Here is a 22958-nt window from a genome sequence, read left to right as displayed (position 1 = left end):
TAGTTTTGTAAAACAGGGCTCTTAGAACTTCATCAAGAATGGATCTTGTGTACCAGTTCATGAAAAACGTGCAGCGATTTCAGAAGTCATCTGTTTTTCAGTTACTCTTCAATGTAAAGAATACAGAACTGCCGCCCCGGTGCTGCAGACGCTGGCGCTGACACTCAGCTGTGGCCTGGGAAACCGAGCGGAGGCACTTGCAAGGCCTGACCGAGTTCCAGCATTACAAGTCTTGCTGTGTTCCAAACAAGATTCTTAACGTATTTTTCCTGAAGATCTCTAAATATCAAATACTCTGTGGAACATTCACATTGTGAATAGTCTTACTGTATGTCCTGCTCTGTAGAATACACTTGGTCATATTCTCTATAGCGTAAATGAAACGGATATGTAAAAATGTGACTCTAATGAGGTTTCTGTTGCCTGGTCAGCGGAGCGTGCAATAAAACCAGCAGCTAAAATCCCCACTTGCAACAGAAATGCCCTTTTAAAGAAGTCCCAGTCCTACGGCGATCCTACCCAGCCAGGCTCCTCTGCCTTGCGGGACCTGTTTCAAGAGAAGAGATGTTAAATGTAAAAAGCATTGATTAGAAAGTCAAAATTGCTGCTTTGTTTGTTTAACCCGCAGCGTGGGTAGCAACGAAGAGGCCCTGTTAGCTAACCGCGCTCGCTCCCACAGCCTGGACAGCCATTTCCCCATGCAGAGGCGGACGGGCTTACCGGTTTCGGGAGCGGGACACCAGCACGCCGTGCCCGTTCCCGGGGGCCCGGCACTGCAGCAGCCGGAGGGAAACGGACGTCGGGGGGAACAAACCCGCATTTCAACGCTGCCGTCCCCTGCAGAGGCCGAGGTGCCGGAGGGGCGAGAAAACAAGCCCCGGAGGACCCCGGTGTAAATTAACCTCTTGCCTTCAGCGTCCCAGGCCCCTTCCCCACGGCACGGCGCTCCCGGCCCTGTTCCGCAGGGCGCGCTGGCTTTAGCGGAGCCCCCGGCGCGGCTGCCGCCAGGTCCCGGAGCGGTCCCGAGCCGAGCCGGGCCGGGCCGAGCCGGGCTGAGCTGAGCTGAGCTGAGCTGAGCTGAGCTGAGCCGAGCTGAGCCGAGCCGAGCCGGCCCGCCGCGGCTCCGCAGCGCTTCCCCCCTTGTCCCGCCCGCAGGTAAACGCCGGCCGCGCTCCCCGCCCGCACTTTCGCCAGCGGGAAGCAGCCTGCCGTTCCGCAGCCTCCGATTCACCACCGGCTATTGCCGCCGCCGGCAGCCCCCGCCCCGGCTCCGCCTCCTCCGGCGGCCGCGCCGCGCCGCGCCGCTCTCCGCCTCGGCCCGCGCTGCCCGCCCGCTGCCCGCCCGCTGCCCGCCCGCTGCCCGCCCGCTGCCCGCCCGCTGCCCGCCCGCTGCCCGCGGTGAGTGCGCCCTGCCCGGCCCTGCCCTGCCCTGCCCGCCGCCCGGGGACGGCGCGGGGATCGCCGCGGCCCCGAGCGGAGCCGCCGCCGGGCGCTGCCCGGAGCCCGCCCGCCTTTAACCCGCGGGGAAGGACCTGCCCCGGGGCGGCTGTGCCTCCCCGCTGCTGGGCTCTCCGGGGGGAGGCCCCGGGTCCCGTCCCGTGAACGCGTGATCTTGCTGTGGCCCGGTGGCGAGGCCCTGGCGGGGGGACGACAGGCCCGTTGGGAGCGACCTTGGGGCCCGGGCGAATGTCGGATTCTGCCCTGGCCAAGCCTGGGGGAGAGACTGCATCAGCAGGGAGCTGTGACAGCCTGTGTCCTTTGGGGAACTGGTTTAACTGGCACAAAGAACTCCGCGGCCAGCTGTAAGCAACACTTCTCCTAGGAAAGCATAATAGAGTAACTAGATTAGAAACCCTTTAAAGGCAGAAAGGGTCTTGATGATGGCTGTGTGTACCGTGAGCTCTATGCGCTTCAGTTCATGGATCAAAGTAGTCTCTAAATGGTGTTTTCATGCCAGGTAAGAATGGAAGAAGAATGGCACAGGAATAGAATGGCATAGGAATAGAATGGAACAGGAATAGAACAGAACAGAAGTAATGGCTGTTTCAGCTGCTGGAAGAAGACAGAATTCTTCCTGGCTGTGTGACTGGAATCCCTGTGTTTATCACAGAGATTCAGAGGGTGAGCTTAACTCACCTTGGGTTGGCTCCCACTGATTTTTAGAGGAAACAGGAAGAGGACAGCAAGCAAGCATATCTTGTTTCTGCTGCAATACAAAACTTCTCTGAGTCACTCCTTTTCCAAAAGCACTGGCTTCTCTGATGCCATCAGACCCACAAATCTTCCCTATTTGTCCTAACAGGAGGAATTTAACAAAAACAAAGTTGCAATCTCTTGCCAAGAAACCTTGCTTTATTAATTCAAGAGAAACAAAGCATTTTATTCCTGCAGTAAGGAAAGATATATTATTCCCTCCAAATAAGCTTTATTTGCAGGGGCGAACAGCCTGTATGACTATTACTCTGATAGTGCGGGTAGGCTTTCTAGCTCCAGCGTTACTTGGGCCCCACCGGGATCAGTACTTCTGTCTGAAGCCTTTGGGCTCTGCTTGTGGAACCCTCCAGAGAATGACATGTCCGGAGTTACTTTGTTCTAAATGCCTTTTTATTTTTTTTTTTTTTTTAAATTTAAGCGTTCTTCAGTCTGATTTGAATGAGATACCCTAGAGTAAAGGCCCTCTCCAGCGTTCCCGTCCATAGGGCTGGACAAGATGCCAAAGCAGGTAAAAAAAACCCCAGGAATTGTGTGCACTAATTAAATTTTACTGCCAGGAAAGAATTCTTGGCTTGTTTCCATGCAGTCAAGATTAGGTAACAACTAATGTATATTCACCCTTACTTAATGAATTGACTGGTCCTACTAATTGTGTGTTTTTGAGCTGTGTTACTAACACCAGCTAGTGATTTTTGTTATGCCATTGGCTTTAGCGGGGCAGGTGTTAATGCGTGTAGCAAGCACATCCTTAAGGGTATTTTTTCAGTAAAATTAATGGACATATGAGCTACGCAGTATAGGTACCAGAAGGGATTGTATTTTCAAATATTGTTTTTCTTCTGGCTAAGCGATCACCATCTCTTCTCAAATGAAGCGATGTTGAGCAAGGGGGTGCAGGTGAGCAAAAATAAGCCCTTTCTCAGGTCCTGCAGTATCAGCCGCACAACGGACTTAAGAACTTGGCTGGTGCCAGCGTAATACAGCGAACACATGGGAGGGCACAGGAGGAATGGGCGATTGGCAGAAACTCCTTGTGTCCACGGAGTATTTCATAATGGTGCGTGTCTGTTCTGTGTGAAAGCAGCAAGCTTCTTAACGTTCATTCAGAGGAGAATAACCGAAACCACTTTGATGGCAATGCTTAACTGCATTCCTAAGCTTTTTTTTCCCCCTTGCTGTGTAAAATTTTGTATTACTGGAAATGAACTACTTATGCTGTCTGCAAAAGATAATGCTCCTAAATGAGTACATTATTGTATCTTTATTTTTTTTTTTTTAGAAATGTGTTAATGGGGTTTTGCGGTATATTTTCTCCTTTATTAATGAGCTTAGCTCATGTCGTGGGAATGCTGCTAACTAAATTTAGCGCTTTTTCTGCATAAGCAAGGTGATACTGTTCATTGACTTGGTTAACTTGTAAAGAATTGCAGATTTATGCTACTAAATGCAAATGAGTAGGGTTATTTTGAAGGAGTTTCTGTCAAGGAGAACAGAAAAGGAATATCCAGAAAGCAAAAATCAGGACTGGCATCTTTTCCCTCCTTCATTTTCCCTTATAGCTCCTCTCTCCTTCCCCCCAGAAATGACAAAGAGGACCTGAAATCTCTCTGCTGGCTAAGTTTTCCATTACGTTTATACAACAAATGTGTCCTTCCAACTAATATCATCAAGGACGTGGGAGCCCAGAGGCTAAGATTTAAATACGTTAAGTGATTCAAAGGGGACAAATCTTCACCTAACGCAGGCCAGCTCTTACAACGCTGCCATTTCTTTCCCCTGGCTGCGATGTGTGCACTCTGCGACTTCACTTTTGGGGCCCTCAACCTCTGCTCTAAAAATGAAAGTCTCTGCTAGGAAAACTGCATTTGTGTTGGACCACAGTAGTTTTCAGCTCTAGCTTAGCCTCCGCAGCCAGTCCTTCCTGCTTCCCTCTGCCCAAGGCAGTGTTTGCATTGAATGCATGACATTCATAGGCTTAGAAATATGCCAGTTAAGAACACTGTGTAAGTATGTCTGTGCTGAACGACCTGCAAAATTGCAAGTGCCAGGTAGCGTGACTCTAAGGACACATTCTTTCCGAGTGCCTTTGCTTACAGCCAGAATTACCAGCGATTAATTCAGTTTGCAGACAGCGTTGTCAGCCTGCCATCTCTCGTATGCTAGATAATACCTTTCTAAAAACAGAGCACCCCATGGGAACCATTGATGCTGGGGGAGGGCAGCTGGGAGGAAGAGTAGCTCAAACGTACTAAGTTATGGCTCCTGCTGAGACTGAACTTCTGTTACATGGAAGCAGTAGAAGAGCTATAAACTGTAGTGGATGAGGTGAAAGTCCAGCTATATTCAGCCTTTGGTGCTGATCTGACATCCTCTCCAGGAAAATGGCCAAAAAGAAGATTCTATCATCCAGAATGACCTCAGTGAGTCATTTGAAGAAGAAGTTAGAGCGTTCCTCAGTGATGAAGAGAAACTGCATCTTTTTGATGACCTCACAAAAGTTAATCCGGTGACCACTACAACAGGTAAGCAGCCAGCCAGGGGAGTATCTCCTGAGGAGTCACTTTCCTTGGTGGCTACTAATATACCGTAGTTACTGTTCTTATCGCATTAATACTATCGTGAACACAGTAGTTAAAGATTCAAAGCCTATTAAAGCCTATTCAAAGCCTTAGAAAGTCACATTTGGCTTGGCTGAAAATTTTTTTAAATACTTCTGTTGTAGATTTAGCCGTGCTGATCTCTTAACCAAGCTCTGCATGCAGAGCTCACAGCTGTATTGTTGGTTCAGGTAGCCGGGGTGAGGTTGAGAGTTAATGCTATTGAAGGACTCCTGCATGACCTTGTGATTGCAGTTTGGTGTTACGTGAACGTATCAGAAAACGAGGCTCTAAGATTCAAAATATATCCACGAAATTGGTTTTGAAAAGTAAATTCCTCACTCGACTTTTAAAGATGATCCTGTTAAGAGAAGCTAAGGCCTGTTCCTAGTGCAGATGGAGAATTCTTGCCTCTGTTCTGCAAGTGAACAGATTTGCTTTCTAGGACTGACTATATGAAACCTCATAAAAGCACAGGATTTATTGAATGGAATAGCAGATCCCTTAAGATTTTTAAAAATAAGGGCAACTCATGAAGACATTGTTATGTATATTAGACCTATATCACTCTCTTGACCACCTCATTCTCTGTTAAACCTAGTAGGTAACATATCTGAAGATTCCTGTTACAAACAGGACAGGAAGAGTCAAATACACTTTTCAAAAGATGCTAACAGAAGGTGTGTCTTTCAGTTCTGAAATGTCTTCAAGCAAGATATACAGTAAACTTGTTTTATACAAATGCTGGCTGCAGCCTGGTGGCTTTAAATCCTTTTCAGCCTATCTCCTGCCTCTATTCACCTGAGCTTATGAGAGAGTACCACGTTGCACTTCGTCCTCAGGTAATCCTTGTATTTGAAATAACTGTCCTTCTGCAGAACCCAGATGTCAAGTTCTTCAAAACCTATATAAGCAAAATAATCCTAAAGGATAAAACCCATTTCTAGTGAAACATGAGTTCTGTTAAAAGAGCAGTACTGCTTTCAGATAAATGCGAGACGACCTTTGCTGTCCATTGCTGTTGAACTTTGTAATTACTGTTCTCTTAAATATGAATATTCTCTTTTACTGCCAGGATTTAAAACCTCACATCTTTGCAGTGGCTGAACAAACCTACAGAAACGTCCAAAGCCAGATAGACCCCGTAAACCAGTCTATAATTGTTAGTGGAGAAAGTGGTGCTGGGAAGGTAAGGAGATTTTTTCCTGACATTGCTCTTAAGTTTTGAGATTTGCTAGTGATTTGTAGCGCATAGTATTGCAGTGAACAAGCAAAGACGAAGAAAAAAAAATTCTGTCAGTGCACGTAGCCAGTCTGCTCTAGCACAACTCTCTTGAAATATGCGTGAAGCATTAAGGGATTGCTGCAGTCAGATAGACTCTGCTAAATATAGCTGCTCTTTGGGTGACATCTGTAATTTTTGGGAGGGCTAGATTTGAATCATTCAACAGGAATTGCACCTGAGTTAATGCCTCAGCCTAGTCTGTTAGGGAGCTAGTGTGGGTCTCGGCAAACCCTATGCAGAGACTTAGAAGAAGCGGGAGAGTTCAGATCTTATCCTAGGCCCTTCTGTAATGGTTCATCCCTATTCAGCGAGTTACTGAGGATATTTTTAAGCCTGAGAACAAAATGATTTGCTGAGTGTTAATGACTCAAAGTCCATTTATATTCAATTCATCTTAAGATACTAGCTGTTAATTCTAGCTGAGCTTCCAGATGGTTACATCTTGATAAGACTGCCATTCAGCAAAGCACTCCGACTCCAATAGCATTTAAATGTGTGTCTGTTACGTAAGCACGTGCACAAAAAGTTTCCACTGAACTAGATCTATAAACCTGACACAATCACTCTCTTTAGCATCATCGCCAGCTGCGTACTCTGTTTTCAGAAGCTAGCGCTGTTTCACTAACTGACATAACTAATAACGTGGTAAAAACAAAGGCCTATTGTCTTGCAGACCTGGACAAGTCGCTGCCTTATGAAATTCTATGCTTCTGTTGCTGCTTCAGTTATCTCTCCAAAAGGCAATGAAACTGTGGAAAGGATAGAGAAGAGGGTGTTGGATTCCAACCCTGTCATGGAAGCATTTGGTAAATGAGGCTTTTTAAATAGCAAAGAGAAGTAGTGGCCACTGTGGGAATTTTCTTTGTTGATACACAAGTCTAAGCTAGCTCTTGGTCCTCTCCTTAAAAGACAAACTCTTCCAATACTGGAGCTATATACAAATCACCCTTAATATCTGTATGTCCTACATGGAAGAGTGGAACCACTCTGATTATGCTGTATCTGTCATGGCAATTTCACAGGAAATGCATGTACCCTGCGGAATAACAACAGTAGCCGTTTTGGAAAATATATCCAGCTTCAGTTAGACAGGTAATAATTACTGTGTAAAGACCTTATCTATTGTCTTCTTCCTTTAAGTCTTTACAAACCTATTTCTGAAGTCTGCCATAGAATATTTTATCTGTCTTTAGAACATATTTTGGTTTGCTGGCAGCTTATGTTATTATTATATCTTTTTTTTTTTTCCCTGCAAGCTCTCACCCTGATCTCTAAAAGAGAGCAATGGAAAAACAGAGATGCAGTTAAGAACTCTGGATAAAATATTACGTTAAGCTTGCACACAAAACTGAAGGTGAACTGCTGTCAGTCGGTATCGTAACAACACAACACCTATCGGATTCCGTGAGGAAGTTTTGTTGAAATCTTTGCTTTTTTTTCCCCCTCTAGATTCCATCATCTGAGTAGTGCTTCCATTCAGACTTTCCTTTTGGAGAAGACCAGAGTTGCCTATCAGGCCCCCAATGAAAGAAACTTTCATATTTTTTATCAGGTTTGCCTTCAGTTAATTTTGCTAGATATTTCTGACAAACAGTGGGGATGAAATCATCAGATTTAGCAGTTGCAACTTTTAATATTTAACAGTTTTCCTGTCTGCCATGCTTCCAAATTAAATCATGCTCCCAGTGCGTTATTCTTCATTGTCTGTAAGACATAAATACCGAAAACATAATTCAGTCGTTACCTTGTTTTCTGTCTCCAGATCACAAAAGGTGCCACTGCAGAGGAGAGGCTGGAATGGAACCTTCCAGAAGGGGCTGACTACCGCTGGCTGCCAAATTCTGAAAGAAACTTAGATGGTAAAGATTAGTTTCACCGACTGTCCATTAATAACGGCTGTAACTTGAAAGGAAGGCAGGCAAAAATGTGTCTGTCCTATTGTCGTGGTTTAATTTCAGTCGGCAACTAGAAAGGAAATTAACTCTATCCCTGCCGAAACCAGGACACCTATAAAATCCCATGACCCAGGTTGGTCAGCCAACAACAGACATTTTGCAAAGCCGCCTGCATTAATGTGATTCTTTTTAAGTTTCCGTTTGCACTATTAAGAGTTTTCGCCTGGCTTAAAACAGCGGTTTCTGGCCTAGCGAATTTGCATCTCTCTGTGGCTATGTTTAGAAACTGTCTTGTCTTTGGATGTGCTTCAGCTACCTGCTGCCTAACTTCAGAGCCCCACGGAGTCAGTATTAAGTCAATGACTTGGTTCTCCAGCTTGTACTCTGGGATTTACCAAAAGAGCATCTGGCTTCCTTGATCTCCTTTGACAATTCCAGCTAAACTGGACGTGGTGTAGACTGTTCTGCTTGCCTGTGTTTTTGTGCATGGCTTTCTTTTAAATAGCACTTGTTTGGCTTTCCAGAGGACTGCTTCGAGGTGACCAGAGATGCAATGTTTCACTTGGGCATTGACCGCTCCACGCAGAACAATATTTTCAAGGTCAGATACAAAGCATGGTCACCACGAGGCTGCTAATGATGTTTGGAATGTCTTCTTAGTGTGGGATTTCTGCAGAAGTAAATCTGTATCAGTGTACAGAGCATGGGTTGTTTGGTACTCCTGACTGGATGGCCTGCGGCTACGCATCAGGTTGCGTAGCCAAATATTAGATCATAACTAAAAGCTTGCACCTGTGAACTTTAATTTTCCTTCATTAATTGCAGCATTAGGAATTAACATAGAAGCTTGGAATCTACTTGCTTTTTTTGTGCAGAAATGTTTTGACTTGTCCTGTTCCATGTGGCTAAGGGAAGGCTAAGAGGACATCGCCTTGGAGGGGAGCTCTGTTTTAGAAAACTGAATGATTGATTATATTTCAGGTATTGTCAGGCCTTCTCCATCTTGGGAATGTCCAGTTCTCTAATCCAGTGGATGAATCTCAGCCTTGTGAACTAGAAGACAAAACCAAAGGTGAGGCAACAAGCATACTGTGCTCCACAGTCATCTTAGTGCAGATGCCTAATGGAAAGGATTACTACGCTCTTCTGCTTGATAGGAGACTATCAAGGTCATGGGCAAACCAAAATTTAAGCGTGTTTTTGTTCGGTACTTCATGGTTTCAAAGTACTGAACAAACAAAAACCTAATGCTCCCCTGCTCTGAGAGGTAATATCCTTCTGTTACAGGTCAAGGCAACTGCAACATTAGGCAGTCATTTCAGAAGGATTATTGGCAGAACTGTTACTCTTGATTGTAATCTTACGCTGACATCACAAGATTTCCAGAAAACTGACCCAGAGTGGAGAGCAGGGCTTTTGAAATGAAAGCTTTGAAGCTTTCATGATAAAGACTTAATAACAGCAAATCTGTTAAATTGCAGCATAGAACATAGGTTGTTCTGCATGTCTTTAGGAGGCTTGTGGATCTAGTTTTCCTTCAGAACTAAAACACTGTGCTGAATAGTGAAGTTTCCTACTATTATTTCACATGCTCTGAATTCGCACTACTTAATATTCAAATAGTTTTGCATACACCTCAGGTTAGCAAAATCTTAAATGCTTTGTTAGCAAATACTCACTCTTCTACATTTCCTTACTATCTATCCCCAAAATCCCTGGTTTTTTTCTGGTCATGACTGTTCGATTTGTCTATCTGGATTTAGAGGTCTCTGCTCAAAAAAGGTGAAAAAGTAGTAAAGACATACCTAGAGAGTACTCTCTAAAATGCCTACTTCAGTGTGGCAAACTTCAGACTTTTTTGGTATTGTTGTTTAAATAGAGTACCTAAAATTCTAGGGGTACTGTACATCCAAATTAAGAGTCTGGTCTTGCAAAACTTTCTCCCAAGTTTGTGTAAAAAGACCCAAAAATGCACATTTAAGTTGGTGAGTTCATGGAAGTGTCATTTTTCTATACTATCTCTAGACCTTCCGTAACTTTAAAGGGGCTGCGTTCATTTGACACTCCAGATAACCTTGCAATGTTTTTTTTCCTGAACAAGATTTTGTGAAGACCGCTGGAGATTTGCTGAAGATACCTGTCGAGGAACTGCTGGAATCATTAAGAATTCGAACAATAACTGCTGGAAAACAACAACAAGTCTTCAAGAAACCATGCTCCAGAGCCGAATGTGAGACTAGGAGGGACTGCCTCGCCAAAGTGATTTACGCTAAGTAAGGATGCGTAGGCCAGGCTGCTGTGCTAATCCATATAACTTTTGTGAGGGAATAGGGAGGCCGGAGAGCTTGACTTTCCCTGGCTTTCTGCTTGGACTCAGTAACAGCGTAACCCTCCCTTCCCCTCTCGACACAGCCTTGATTCGGTTGTAGATACTGACATAGCTGCAGTATCTAATAGGGAGATCTTCAGAGAACTGCTGTTTCATGTCAGCAGGCAGCATGTCATAATTTTTTGTTTCTTCCATGTGATACTGGTATAAACAGCAGTGAAAGAACACTACTCTGATTGTTGTAAGCAAGCGCTTTCCACCTAATCCAGTTGTCATTGTCTGCAGATTGTTTGAATGGCTCGTTTTGGTCATAAATGAAAGCATCTATGCAGATCCGTCAGTGTGGACCAGCTTCATAGGTATGATTATTCAACCCTGGTTTAACTGAGTAACCGTAAGTCCTTCAAGCTAATCCTAGACCAAAGTGCACTGTCTTCCCATATTCCTTCTAGGTTTGTTGGATGTTTACGGTTTTGAAGCCTTCCCTGAAAACAACTTGGAACAGCTTTGTATTAACTATGCCAATGAGAAACTGCAGCAGCACTTTGTAGCACACTATCTGAAGGCACAACAGGTAATTCCCCACTAAGATCAAATGTTAAATATCTAATTTCAAAACAGCATTTTTTGTCTCTTTAATTGTATTTCTGTGCCTCTGGTCAGATTGCAGCCTTCAGTCGAATAAGTAATGCCACAGAAATCAGTAGGATGAGAGTAACAATTGCTTTTTTAAAGAGGAGAGTGCGGGGCAGTTGGTGGAACGAGACAGCTTTCTCTCCTAGGGTACTGGAAATCTGTTCCCTATTATACCCATTGGCTCTGTGGCCTGTTAAACTGTTTGCATTCCCTCGAAGAGCTGAGCACTTAAAACTAAATTCTTGAGGTAAGTGTAGCCTAAATTGAGATTCTCTTGGAAGCTGCTGCTTATAACCATGTTAATTCTCTTCATCAAGCATAGACTACCTAAATGGGTGGGGAGCTTCTAGACCTGAACTTAGTGCGAAGGCAGAGCGCCCAACAGAACCTTGTAACCCGAACATCAATAGCACGTGGTACCTGGTGGAGGCCTTCTGCTGCAGGAGAACAGCTTCATAAACCCAGTTGTCATGCTGGTACCTTTAAAGACAAAAACACACTGCACATCAGCTTTTATTTTTGAATGAGGAGGTACACGAGCTGTGTTGTTTCACAGTAGAGAAGGTATTTGCACCATGCTAAATACATTGCGGTCACTTGCCTAACTGGTCACACACTGCTAATTCCAGTTCTCATCCGACTGCTCTGAAAGCTACAGCGTCCCTGCCAGGCCTGGGCTGCCACTCTAATAGATGTACTTCAGGCCTTGTTGAATTCCTCCACATGACACATACATTACCACGATGCTCTTTGCCATTAACTGGAATCTGGGAAATTATTTTCTTTATGGCAGCAACATCATGGTACCTTCTGCCTCACGGCATAGTTTTATCAATTTATCCAGGAGGTAAGTATCTCTTGGACCATAATTTGTGCTTTCATATGCTCAGTGTTTTTTTTCCTGCCTGCCCTCGTCAGTATGCCAGGGGTTAATGGTCAGTGAAGATGGAAACCAAGTTCAAACACACAATTACTTTCCTTGAAACTGATTCATGACCTCTGTTTATAGTACCCCTCCCAATTGCTGCCTGCCTTCTTAACTCTCTTGATCTGGCTGTGTCCCAAACCACTTAAACGCCATTAGTGGCTGCGCTGAGCAAGGTTTTGGCAGGAGACTTTTAAAATAACTGGCCAGAGCTTGTGCTTGTTAAACACTCCTGACAGTTTGTTCTGGAATTCAGCATAAATATTGTACGTATTATTTCAACCAATATCTTTCTCCACTTCCTTTTGGATCAGGCTTTGTTTTAAATGGAGCACAGTTAAAGTCTGGCACACACTGGTTGGTTTAGGGTTATATTGCAATCTAAGGAAGGAGTTCTGTGCGTTCCTTGCCCTTCAGGGCAAAACTCGGTACAGCCAGGAGAGGCTTAGCGTGACTGTAGCCTCTGTTTGTTTACTCTGTAAAGCAGCCTTGCAGCTCTCTCTCATAAATCTGTGAGGTTCCCAAATACTGAAACAAATTGTTCCACCAGCATCTGCTGCTACATACTCAAAAGCTACCTGGGGTAGAATATCCTCATTTGTTTTGTTTTGTTTTTTTTTTCCTCAAGATTGCCACTGAACATGAGCTGAGCTTTGGATGAGCAGGCTGAGCCTGGGATTAACTTGTTAAACAGTAACTGCATCAGACTGCAAAAAGGCATACCGTTATTTGAGCTCTAGTGCCCTCTGCTGCAGAATAACCGCTTTCTCTCTTACTTCAGGAAGAATACGCAGCTGAAGGCCTACAGTGGTCTTTCATAAACTACCAGGATAACCAGAACTGCCTTGATCTGATAGAGGGCAATCCTCTCAGCATTTTTTCTTTGCTGAATGAGGTAAGTGTGGATCTGAACCCCCAATGCTTTTGGCCTAGTTGCCTGCCTTCCGTCCCACGCCACCAAAGAAAACATGAACACTAAATTAGTAGGAAACTTGCCAGCTATAAAATTTCTGCAGAGCTTATTTTTCAGAACAATCATGACACTGCTTCTTCCTATCCTGAGTTGTCTTTTTTTCCTCTGATCCTGGGTGCTCCGATTCAAATATGAAGCCTCAATTACATGCTTTTGGGTTCCCCCCCCCAGTATTTCAGGGCTTGCATACTCAAAGCAACTCTAAAAGTAAAATAGCTATAATTTTAATTTAAAGTGTCTTAGCTTTTAAAGACAGTTCTTTATGACAAATAAGAGATGCTGCAATTTTGTCTCGTTTGCTGTGCAGGAGTGCCGTCTGAATAGATCTTCTAACACTGACCTGTTTCAAACTCGGATTGAGAAAGCCTTGTCTAATAATCAATGTTTAAGTCGAAACAAGTTTAGTAAGAAGCCTAACTTTATTATTTCACATTATGCTGGCAAAGTCTGCTATCAGCTGGCAGCAATGGTGGAGAAAAATAAGGTAGGTGTTATCAGAAAGAGCTGTTTAAAACAAAACAAAAAAATCTTACAGACCAAAAGCGATTTAAAAATCAAAGCATATTCAAGCACAAGTATATTCAGTGATGCTTACTGGATATACATACCTTGCTCCAAATAAATCCTTCAGGCCATGTAAAACTGGGTAATGTTCTTGGTCTGATTTTCAGTGAACCATCACCGGCAGAAGCAACTGCTTTGTTAGCAGACCTTTCAGCTGAGGATTAAGTGGACCATGTCTCACCAAATCAGGGCTTCTTCCATTCCTGAGACGATGCAGAAGTGTTAGTGGCATCAGGGCGTTTCTATAACCATAAATATAGCGCTTCATTTCCCCAAAAAATTCAGATAAGTTTATGAGAAACAAGAGCATGGACTCGACTACTGAAACTTCTGACAGTACCAGGAAACTCAAGTTTTGGCCTCGTTGTGCCATCAGGGAATAAGTGAAATAGCCTGCAGATATGAGAGTCCCTTGTCATTCTGACATCACCAGCAATTATGGCAAGTGGTAGGAAGTGATGCAATAAAATACCATCTCTTAATTAAAAGGAAGACTTTCTAATATCTGCTGCAGACTGTCCTATGGGGATTACACTAGTCCTGAGACTTCTAGCTCACTTAAGTTGTATAACGAGAACAATGTTAGGAGCAGTCGTACATGTGACTAGACTTGCTAAATGTTCAGCCAAACGTTGTTTTCTGTTCCTGAATCTGACTATGAATGAATGTATGTAGTCAGATCTGAAACTACGGCTGTGGCTAAAGCAAAGTTGGCATCAGAAATACTATTCCATCTATATATGTGAAATTTTTAGTCATTTTCAAGGGTGGCAGGTTTCTGCCTAAGTCCAAATACTAACGAGTCATGTTTGTGTTTGCAGGACCCCATTCCACCAGAGCTGGTCCATGTTTTGCAGAATTCTAAGGACCCTTTGCTTCAAAAATTATTTCCTGTGACAGAAAGGAACCAAAATAACATCAAAACCCAGAATAGAGCAGCTGTTGTTACGGTGGTGTCAAAGTTCAAGGTACATCCTATTCAAGTTTCTGCTTTCTACTGCTTCATAACTAGATGAGAAAACAGTATAGTTGGACCAAGATCAGTAAATGTTATTAAAATGAAACAGTTGTAAAACAGAAATAGCTTCAGACTCCTGAGATTCTCGGGATTTTAACTCACTCCGATTTTACCTTTTCCTTTAACAGTTGGGCATCTGCCTTTGCGAGGCTTCTTCCTACCCGTTCCTCTTGAGGGGTTAGCTTCAACTGATGGCCCTGCTGTAATTTTGGGAACTTTCTGAATTTACCATCAACAATTTTACAAAAGCATCCATAGAGTGGATTTTTTGCTCAAGCTGTCCTTATAGAAGAGCTCTGCTAATACGGAGTCTGTAAAGCCATCCTTGCAAAAAACGGCTTCGTTGTTTTTATAGAAGACCACTGATTAGCTAAACTACCTGTGGAGGAGGAGTCCCTGATTAAACCTGTATTTGTTTTTTGCAGGGTTCACTTGAACATCTCATGCAGATTTTGAACAGTACCACACCGCATTACATCCGATGCATCAAGCCTAATGCTGACTGCAAGGCAATGACTTTTAAAAGAGAAGAGGTAACTTTTCAAAAGCCTTTCCTCACTGAGTCAATGAGAAGCTTCCTAGAGGCATTGTGCGGGGCTTTGCATTGGGTCTCTTATGATCTTGAGTCACTTGCAAAGCTCTTTTCACAGCACATTTTGAAATAGATTTTTTTCTCCTTTGGAGCTTCCAAGATAAACATCCTTTCAGAATCACTGACGATGCTTGTCCAAAACGGAGCTAGTAAGCACAGCAGCTCTTCCAGATGCAACTTACTTGTTGCTCTATGAGAAGGTCTCTTACCAGAGCGCTCCTGGGTTATTTGGGGTGCTACCATCACAGCCCTCAAAATAGATAAAGGTGATCTGGCTGCTCAGCAGTCCTGGTCACACAGATATCTTCATGGTGAACGCCCACAGCAAAACTTTGCTTGCTCCTGGAGTCTAGTCTAGGACAAGTTAGATGAGATCAGCTGACAAGCATGTCTTTGGGAGCAGAGCAGCAGATGCTAAAGCTATAACTAGAGAACCTCATCTGATGTAAAAACAAGCAGCTGGAGTAGTGCTGCATTAATTTTCAACACTCGGAGAATTTGCTGATTGCATGCAAGTAGTATTAAAATACCAACGCTGGGTTTTCACATTCTGCTGCATTCGGTCAGTGCAGGGTGTGTGGATACCACGAGAGAGGGCACGTGAGGACTGTCCCTCTGTGTTAGCACTGCCTCGACCCTACTCTGGGTGTTACTCAAAGCAGTAGCTCGGTGGCTGCATAATCCCCTTCTCCGCCCTCTCCACTCGTTTCCCGGCTGCCGGTGTGGTGGTGCACACCAGGCAAGCTCTGGCATGGTTGCTGAGCTGAGCTGCACGTGGCTTGGGTCGAGCACACCCTGTGCAGACCGTAGCAGCAGCTTCCACAAAGACAGTGGTTACCTAAACCACCTCAATTTATGCTTCAGGTTCTCGGCCAGCTTCAGGCGTGTGGAATAGTCGAAGCCATCACCATCAGTGCAGCGGGCTTCCCTATTAGGTAAGTCCGAACTTCTTGAGCAACGTCTTCCATAATCCGTTTCTGTAGCAATTAGTGGCATATTAGTTATTCAGAAGAGCTTATAAGCAGGAAATCCAAATATTTTGCAGTCTGTTTCAGACCACAAAACTACTGATTCTTTCAAAGCTATCTGAAGAGTCGTGCTCACTGCTTGCTTTTAAGCTTATCTGAGCACCTCTCTCACATTTTGGAGACAAAAACACCTGTCACAAATCTGGACTGTTGTTCTGTGTTTTGGATAATGAAACTCCCCTCGTTCAGCAAGTCCAACAGTGCAGTAACAGCACAACCAGCAGCGCCAGCGCAACTTGCGTTCAAGACAATGGGATTCTTAAAAATATACTAAATACTAACAAAGGCCAGGTGTGTCTATAGCACACCCCTGGTCTGAGAGCTCACTGTACCTTTCCAGTCTAAGAAGCTGGGGAAGAGATGTTTTGATGTGGACTATCGTGTACTAAAACTTTCTAATTGAATGTGGCCTCACAGTAACATTTTCAGCAATTAAAATTAAATTATAAATGGCATTCATCTAAGTGTAGTCATCTCGAAGTCGAGCATCTCATCGCAGCCAGTCACCTTGCTGGGCTTTCTTGGCCACCTTTAGAGGATAGACGGAACAAGGCCTGAGCTAGTCACATTTTTGACAGCTCAGTATTGATGTGGTGAAGCTCACCGTTAATCATAAACAAGCACAATTCCTGCCCAGTCTTTGTTACAGGTAAAAGTCACTGTCTGTTATTGGGCAATAGGCAGTCTCCTGAATTTCTTCAGGAAGTCTATACTTTCTTGCATGTTAGTGACTACACAGGCATCAGTCTTTTTGCGTTCTATGCACTGGATCTCTGAAGCCATTCTGCAGTTTTTCCCCCTCAAAGGATAGGTTATTTACCATACAGTAAATGATACTTGCCTAGAATTAACTGTACGTTTTTCTATCAGGATCCCTTTCCAAAGTTTCACTGAGCGCTATGCAATACTGAGAAAATCATGCGGGTCCAATAAAAGCAGAGTGTGTGATAAAAGCAACTATCATACTGCCAAGAAAAAAGGTATGTTTCTTTAGATAATTCCTCTGCTATCAAGTAAAATTTTCACTGCACCAATTTGGTATCGCATAGGTCAGATGCAGTTACTGTATTCAGCACTAGGGACACCACTATTCTCAAAATATTTTTCTGATCTATCACCAACTTGAGTTTCTAATTTGCCTAACGCTTACAGCAGGCTCTTTTAAAAGGTCTGCAAATCTTTCATCTTACTGTTTTTCTGTGTTCCTCTTGGGTAGAACAATTACAGTTACGATGGTTTTTGGGGTTCCCCCCTGATATAATTTGATTTAGAGTTGGTTCTTGAGTAGACTTGAAAACCACTTACTTTTTGCTTATATTCCTTCTCCTTCCTTTCTTTTTTTTCCCCCACCTTGTTTTCTTGCCAAACACACTGACCGTCTAGCTTACCTGGATTCTGCTGCTTCTTCTACCTTTTGCAAACTTCTGTATGTGATTCTTTTTTCTAAGCAAGAGCGAGGATGGACTTTAAAAAACACAATCCAATCTACAAGGTAACATCTTTGGTATGAACCCCTGAAAGAAGGAGCTCAGCAGGTGGTTACATTTAATATTGAAAGTTACTGCAACCCCCTTCTCTCTCCCAGATTAACCCCATCTTCACCCAATGGGTCTGTTCAGTAACCAGTAGATGTGGGAAGCAGGACCAGTAAGTACCAGCCTACGTCAGATAAGTAAAATGGCTGGAAATCTATTCACTTTGCAGAAAGGGAATGAAGTAATGAAGCACAGGCTGGAAAATTACTTACACACCATATCTTTCTCCCTCAATTATAAACCCATTAGCTGAAATGCCTCATTGTGGTAGGTTACTAGTCCTTTTTATCTTTAGCAGGTAATAAGCTGCAAACAAAGCAAAACAATTTCCTAAACAGGGGGATAAGCTTTTGGTTCCCTTATCAGCCCAGCCCCATGAACACCATCATAGTCACCAGATGTCTTCCTGTAAGCAAGAGTTGCTTGTATTTGTTTTCAGTACCTTAAAATGCTCTCATCTCCTTAGAAATATTTATAGCAGAAAAGCAAACAGTATCCAGGATGGAAAGATACAAAGACCATCAAGTTCCGGCATTGGGCATGCAGAAACTCATGCAGCATTGCCTTGAACAACACAATCTCTTTCAAGGACAGGTCTGAATTAACTCTACCTCTATTTCCAAATAGATTAATCTGGCTAACCTGTTTGTCTCATAATGTAAAAAAATTGTGTACTATGTCTCAGAAATGGTTTTAATAACCTCTTATTGCTGCCATAAACTCCTGCTTAGTACATGTCCCTGTAGCTGCTTCTGATGCCCGGTGAAAGCTGTAGAATTGTGTAGAATTTGTTTTCTGTTCCTGCATCTTTCAGTACATTAAGGCTACGAGTCTAATTCCTTGCTTTTTGTTCTTTGTTCCCAACAGCTTTGAATTTTGGGTATTTCCATCAGATTTTCTTAGGACCGAGCTGCTCAAATCTAATCTTAATTGCATTGCTGTTGCTTTCTAATGTTTCCATATAGGATGCTTTAAACAATGTGAGAACAGCCAAGCCCTCCGTATGTCTGTTACATTGTCTAGATCTACCCAAAATGACATTTGTTACCTATGGATAGGTTATAATAGAGGTGATAAGACGGCACCCAAACTACATCCTAGTTAAAACACACCACGCTGGCTTTCTAGTCGCTAGCACATGGTGAAATCTATGCTGTCACATTTTTCCCTTAAACACAGCTAGATCTAGTGATGTCTCAGCCATCACCTCCTCCCCTCTTGTTGTAGGTGTATCCCCCCCTAAATGGCCAAGAAGTCTCAGTGTAAAGACAATTACTTGGTCCCGATTTCCAAGTTCCGTGATACCTTCTCTTCGATGCTTCATTTGCAGGTGAGACTCCAGTGGTGGATGATGACAAAGCATCACGTTCTGTTGTTTTTGAGATCCTTCAGAATGTTGTTACGGGACAAACTGCTGCTGAGCAAACAGGGAACAGAGGAGAAAACACTTCAGTGTACTGCGGCAAAACCAAAGTATTTATGGCTAATTCTGTGGTAAGAGTGCTATTTCCGTGGCTAACAGTTCTGGAGCGTACCTGCATAATGGGGATTCTGGCACAGATTATCATCGTGGTTTAGGCGATACTCCTGCTAATGCCAGTGTGACCAGAATTTGGCATTTTCCTTCAAATTATTAAACTATATCAAACATCCATCAGAATCCAGCTATCAGAAGCACTTTGTTTAATGGTGTCCTTGTTGCTAATGGACAAGGAGCTGCGCTTGTGTCTACTGTTGTCAGTATCCTCCCAGTTCCAGTAAAGATTACAGCTTTCCTTAGCTTCAGCTGACAGACTTGGCTACTCTGACAGGCCTAAGCAGCTTCTTTGTGAAAGAGATGAAGGAGACGAAGGCACTTTTGCAAAGCTTGCATACTGGAGGATGCAGCCATAAAAGAACCCCCTTCAACGGAGCTAGTTTTAAGCCAGCTGCTACTGTGACTTTGGGAGTGTCCGCTTTCCCCTCTCCACAACACTCTTTTCCCCCTCAGATACTTACATTTTAATTTTACGTGTTATCTAATAAGCACTAATGAAGTGCTCTCACTTCTAAAACCTAATCCAGCAGTCTTAGGACACTGAAATGTGCACGTGGTTTTTCTGACAAACACCAGGAGGCTGTAGGAGAGGGAAGAGTTGGGAACACAACTCCATCCCCGAGTATTCACTGCAGGCTCGTATCCCCAATGCAGCTGGAGCAACTTGAAGCTAGAAGAGCAGAGGTGTTAAATGAGAAAGCATTTTGCATTCAGTGTTGCTGGAGGAGATTTAAACAGAAGAAACTAGCGAAGGAGAGATGGTCTGCAACCGTCATCCAAGCAGGTAATTTGATAAAGGTGTGGCTGAACATAACGTAACATTTCCAGTTACGCTGGATGTTTAAAGTGGCAGGAGTGGTTATGTTAATTGAAGATGGAGAAAGCTTAAGTGCCATCTCTCTTACCTTGTGTGCAAGGGCTTCCAAGATTCTTTGTACTCAGATTTCTTTTAATTAAATCTTCAGCTATTCGTTCCTGGTTAGCCAAGAATCGCTTCCAAAGGATGCGCAGGGCTGCTAATGTTATTAAGCATGGCTGGAGGAAATGGAAGGTAAGTACGTTGGTACAGGAAAGCATTAAAATGGAGTGACTGAGGCTTTTTAGTGTTTGAGAAAGAATCCACCTCTGTCAATTAACTGTACAAAACCAATACTGTAAATTCTCCAGAAAACTCTTCTCAAGCTGAAGAGTAGAAGACGGATGCCAGTCTCGTACAGCTGCTTCTACAGGGTGGCAGCACAGAGACTGCAGAATGAACTCGTTCCTTACCTTCATAAAATGGGAAAGTGTCCCAAAGGGTGTCCTATCCTTTAAGATGCCCTTTTTTAGACTGTTAGTTTTGCAGTTTTAATTTTTGTTCAAGATGTGTGAGAATCTTGTTCAAGAATGTTGTTCTGCATCTCTTCATCAGGCAAAAATGGTTGCGTTAGCAGCAGCAGAATTGGATGAGGGTGAAGAAAAGGCGTTCTTCGCAGTTCCTGGAGCTACAGTGCTCTCGGCCAAATCACCTTGCTCTTTGGAAACAACTCGGCCTCTGCATGCAATAATTCAATTCTGGCCTCTTGGCCTTGTCCTGGCTGCGGCACCTGTTACTGTAACGGGACTTCGGAGAGACCTGTCCCTGCTGGCATGCCTCAAAGTACTTCAGGAGAGCAACTGCTACAAGGTGGAAAGCTGTTTCTTTGGCTGCGGCATCACTTCCATTAGAGCTCTCCCACAGGTAACATACCTCGCGCACTTGAGTCATCAGCACAGTTAAGCTGCCGTGAGTTCAGGAAGCTGAACTCTGCTATCAAGCAGAGCAACTATGAAGTCTGCTCTCGAGCTACAGCCTTCCTTTTTCCACTGGCTTAGACGTGCCAGATGACTATTGATGACTCCGGCATCAATAGGTCAAGCTAGGCGCACACAGCTGGGTTGAGGCTTTCAACTCTTGTTAATCTCTGTCATAGGAACTGATCAAAGTTCTGCTTCAGAAATGGAGAGCAGAGCATTCTAACGCGGGCTCTGCTATTACGTACTACATATTTTTTCTGCTTGGGGGATTCAAGTTGCACAACAGGTGAACACATGAAAGAGCGTCCACTTGGGGAAAGGCCACCGGGTGTATTAATAATATCCCAGTAATTCTGCATTAACTTCACTGTGCAGACAACTGCACAGACTAACTCAGAAAGAGGATTTTCAGGGCAGAAAGCGGGGAGCAACCCTCAAGTACTTCATCTCCTACACACATGCAGAATAGTCTTAGATACCTGTGCTGGTTTTGGCTGGAGTAGAGTTAATTTTCTTCCCAGTAGCTAGTATGGGGCTGTGTTCTGGGTTTGTGCTGGAAACAGTGCTGATAACACAGGGAGGTTTTCGTTATCGCTGAGCAGTGCTGACACAGAGTCGAGGCCTTTTCTGCTTCTCACACCGCCCCGCCAGCGAGCAGGCTGGGGGGGCACAAGAAGTTGGGGGTGTGCTGTTTAGCTGCCTACCAGGTTAAACCACAACAATACCATTTACTACAAACAAGCCACAACCCACACTGGCTTCTCTCAGAAGTCGCACTCTGGTTACCAATCACCTCGTGCCTGTGCTTGGGTTTTTTGTTGACAATTTTAGGCAACCTCAAAAATTTATGTGTGCAAGAATGTAGCCTGTGCCTGGTCACAGTTACTACGAGTAGGAAGAAGCAGTACCAAGTCCAGTACTGACTAAATATGCAAATCTGCAGAGTTTAAGCTAATTTCAGTTCAAATTACGGTATTGGTACTCCTTGTAGTCATCATTTCTCTTAAATCCATTTGTACTAGGACTACTTTGGAGGTCTTCCTCTATCCTTATTCATGTTCACTAGTTGCTTATATACTAAAGCACTTAGTTTGAATAGTAAAATTAGCTCAAAATCTGGCAAAAACATCAGCTGACCTCTCCACCTCTTTTTCTTGTAGGGCTCTATCAAGTTTCACTGCAAGAAGTCTCCCCTGCATTACGCAAATGTCAGCCCCCATACGGATGCCTGTTCCATCACTGGACTTAACCAGATTTTATTGGACAGAAAAAAACTCCTTCCAACATAGGTTTTTGGCCATCTGCATACACTGTACTTTTTCCTTCAGGGAAGGACTGTCTGCAAGCTGCTGCTTTCAAATTACTCAACGTCCATATCCGCTGCTACCTCAGAGCTTTCTATATTGATGCATTGTACATATAATATACTTCAAATTTAGAACACGTGGGGGGGGGCATTCCTCCTCTCACACACATGCACATATTAGAGGAAATACAGTACTATGAGAACACTCAACATAATTAAAATAGATCAAGTGCTTTAAGCAATATATACTTGAACTGAACACTTCTGGCACTACCTGGGAGAAGCAAGAGGCTGGTAATGAGAGAACAAATAAGGCAAACATTTCTGATGCGTGCTGGATTCTCGTATGGAGGTACAGCTGCAACTATTCTGACTGACCACGAGCGTTCAGTAACATCATAACACTTCTGACTGACTGAGGAAGCGAGCAGCAGTCAACTGTAACACTAACAGCAGATGTCTCAGGGAAAAGTGAGACTGGACTCTTGCTTTTTTATCTATAGGACCAAAACATATGTGCTCTCACAACTGCCACGCATTTCTAGCGCTACCTAGTCAACAGCATTACCTCTGCCAAGGGGCCAGGGTTCTCATCAGAAGCGCTCTATACTGTCTCTTTGTTGCTCACATGGATCTTGAAAACGTTCAGCTCTTTTGTGTATGCCACTTTTAAATAAACTGTTAAATACCTTGTAAAGGTGTCTGACCATCCGCAACAAGGTTTAATTAACAAAAACACTTCAGATTA

At 43.7% G+C, this 22958-nt stretch overlaps 1 protein-coding gene across 6 annotated transcripts; it reads left to right on the top strand.

The window, feature by feature from the left end:
* The first annotated feature begins 1343 nt into the window (after window positions 1-1343).
* On the top strand, window positions 1344-22907 carry MYO19 (myosin XIX). 6 transcript variants are annotated; one of them, XM_076354244.1, is made up of 25 exons: window positions 1344-1398; window positions 2633-2722; window positions 4592-4736; window positions 5505-5653; window positions 5887-6000; window positions 6770-6902; window positions 7119-7188; window positions 7546-7648; window positions 7859-7955; window positions 8516-8592; window positions 8973-9063; window positions 10093-10264; window positions 10606-10679; window positions 10773-10894; window positions 12663-12776; window positions 13162-13338; window positions 14240-14386; window positions 14862-14969; window positions 15893-15963; window positions 16927-17036; window positions 18922-19085; window positions 19783-19912; window positions 20094-20179; window positions 20540-20848; window positions 22065-22907. In XM_076354244.1, exons 2-25 carry the CDS (start codon window positions 2711-2713, stop codon window positions 22191-22193), a joined length of 2904 nt encoding a protein of 967 aa, XP_076210359.1. In that variant the 5' UTR covers window positions 1344-1398; window positions 2633-2710; the 3' UTR covers window positions 22194-22907. The 6 variants fall into 6 exon arrangements, with proteins under 6 accessions (XP_076210359.1, XP_076210360.1, XP_076210361.1 ...); XM_076354245.1 differs by lacking the exons at window positions 20094-20179; window positions 20540-20848; window positions 22065-22907 and adding an exon at window positions 18058-18185 and having other exon boundaries at window positions 19783-19905; XM_076354246.1 differs by lacking the exons at window positions 19783-19912; window positions 20094-20179; window positions 20540-20848; window positions 22065-22907 and adding exons at window positions 17440-17548; window positions 18058-18185 and having other exon boundaries at window positions 18922-19008.
* The last annotated feature ends 51 nt before the right edge of the window (window positions 22908-22958 follow it).

Source organism: Aptenodytes patagonicus, chromosome 17, assembly GCF_965638725.1.
Source record: "Aptenodytes patagonicus chromosome 17, bAptPat1.pri.cur, whole genome shotgun sequence".
Lineage (NCBI taxonomy): Eukaryota > Metazoa > Chordata > Aves > Sphenisciformes > Spheniscidae > Aptenodytes > Aptenodytes patagonicus.
The sequence above is the reverse complement of the archived record's forward strand: the minus strand, read 5'-3'. Positions and strand labels throughout refer to the sequence as shown.

Bases quoted from the DNA above. Each gene is read 5' to 3' on its own strand.
- MYO19 (XM_076354244.1), top strand. The intron at 14,970-15,892 runs GTAACTTTTCAA...TTTATGCTTCAG, and splicing joins TGACTTTTAAAAGAGAAGAG to GTTCTCGGCCAGCTTCAGGC. The intron at 20,180-20,539 runs GTAAGTACGTTG...TCTCTTCATCAG, and splicing joins ATGGCTGGAGGAAATGGAAG to GCAAAAATGGTTGCGTTAGC.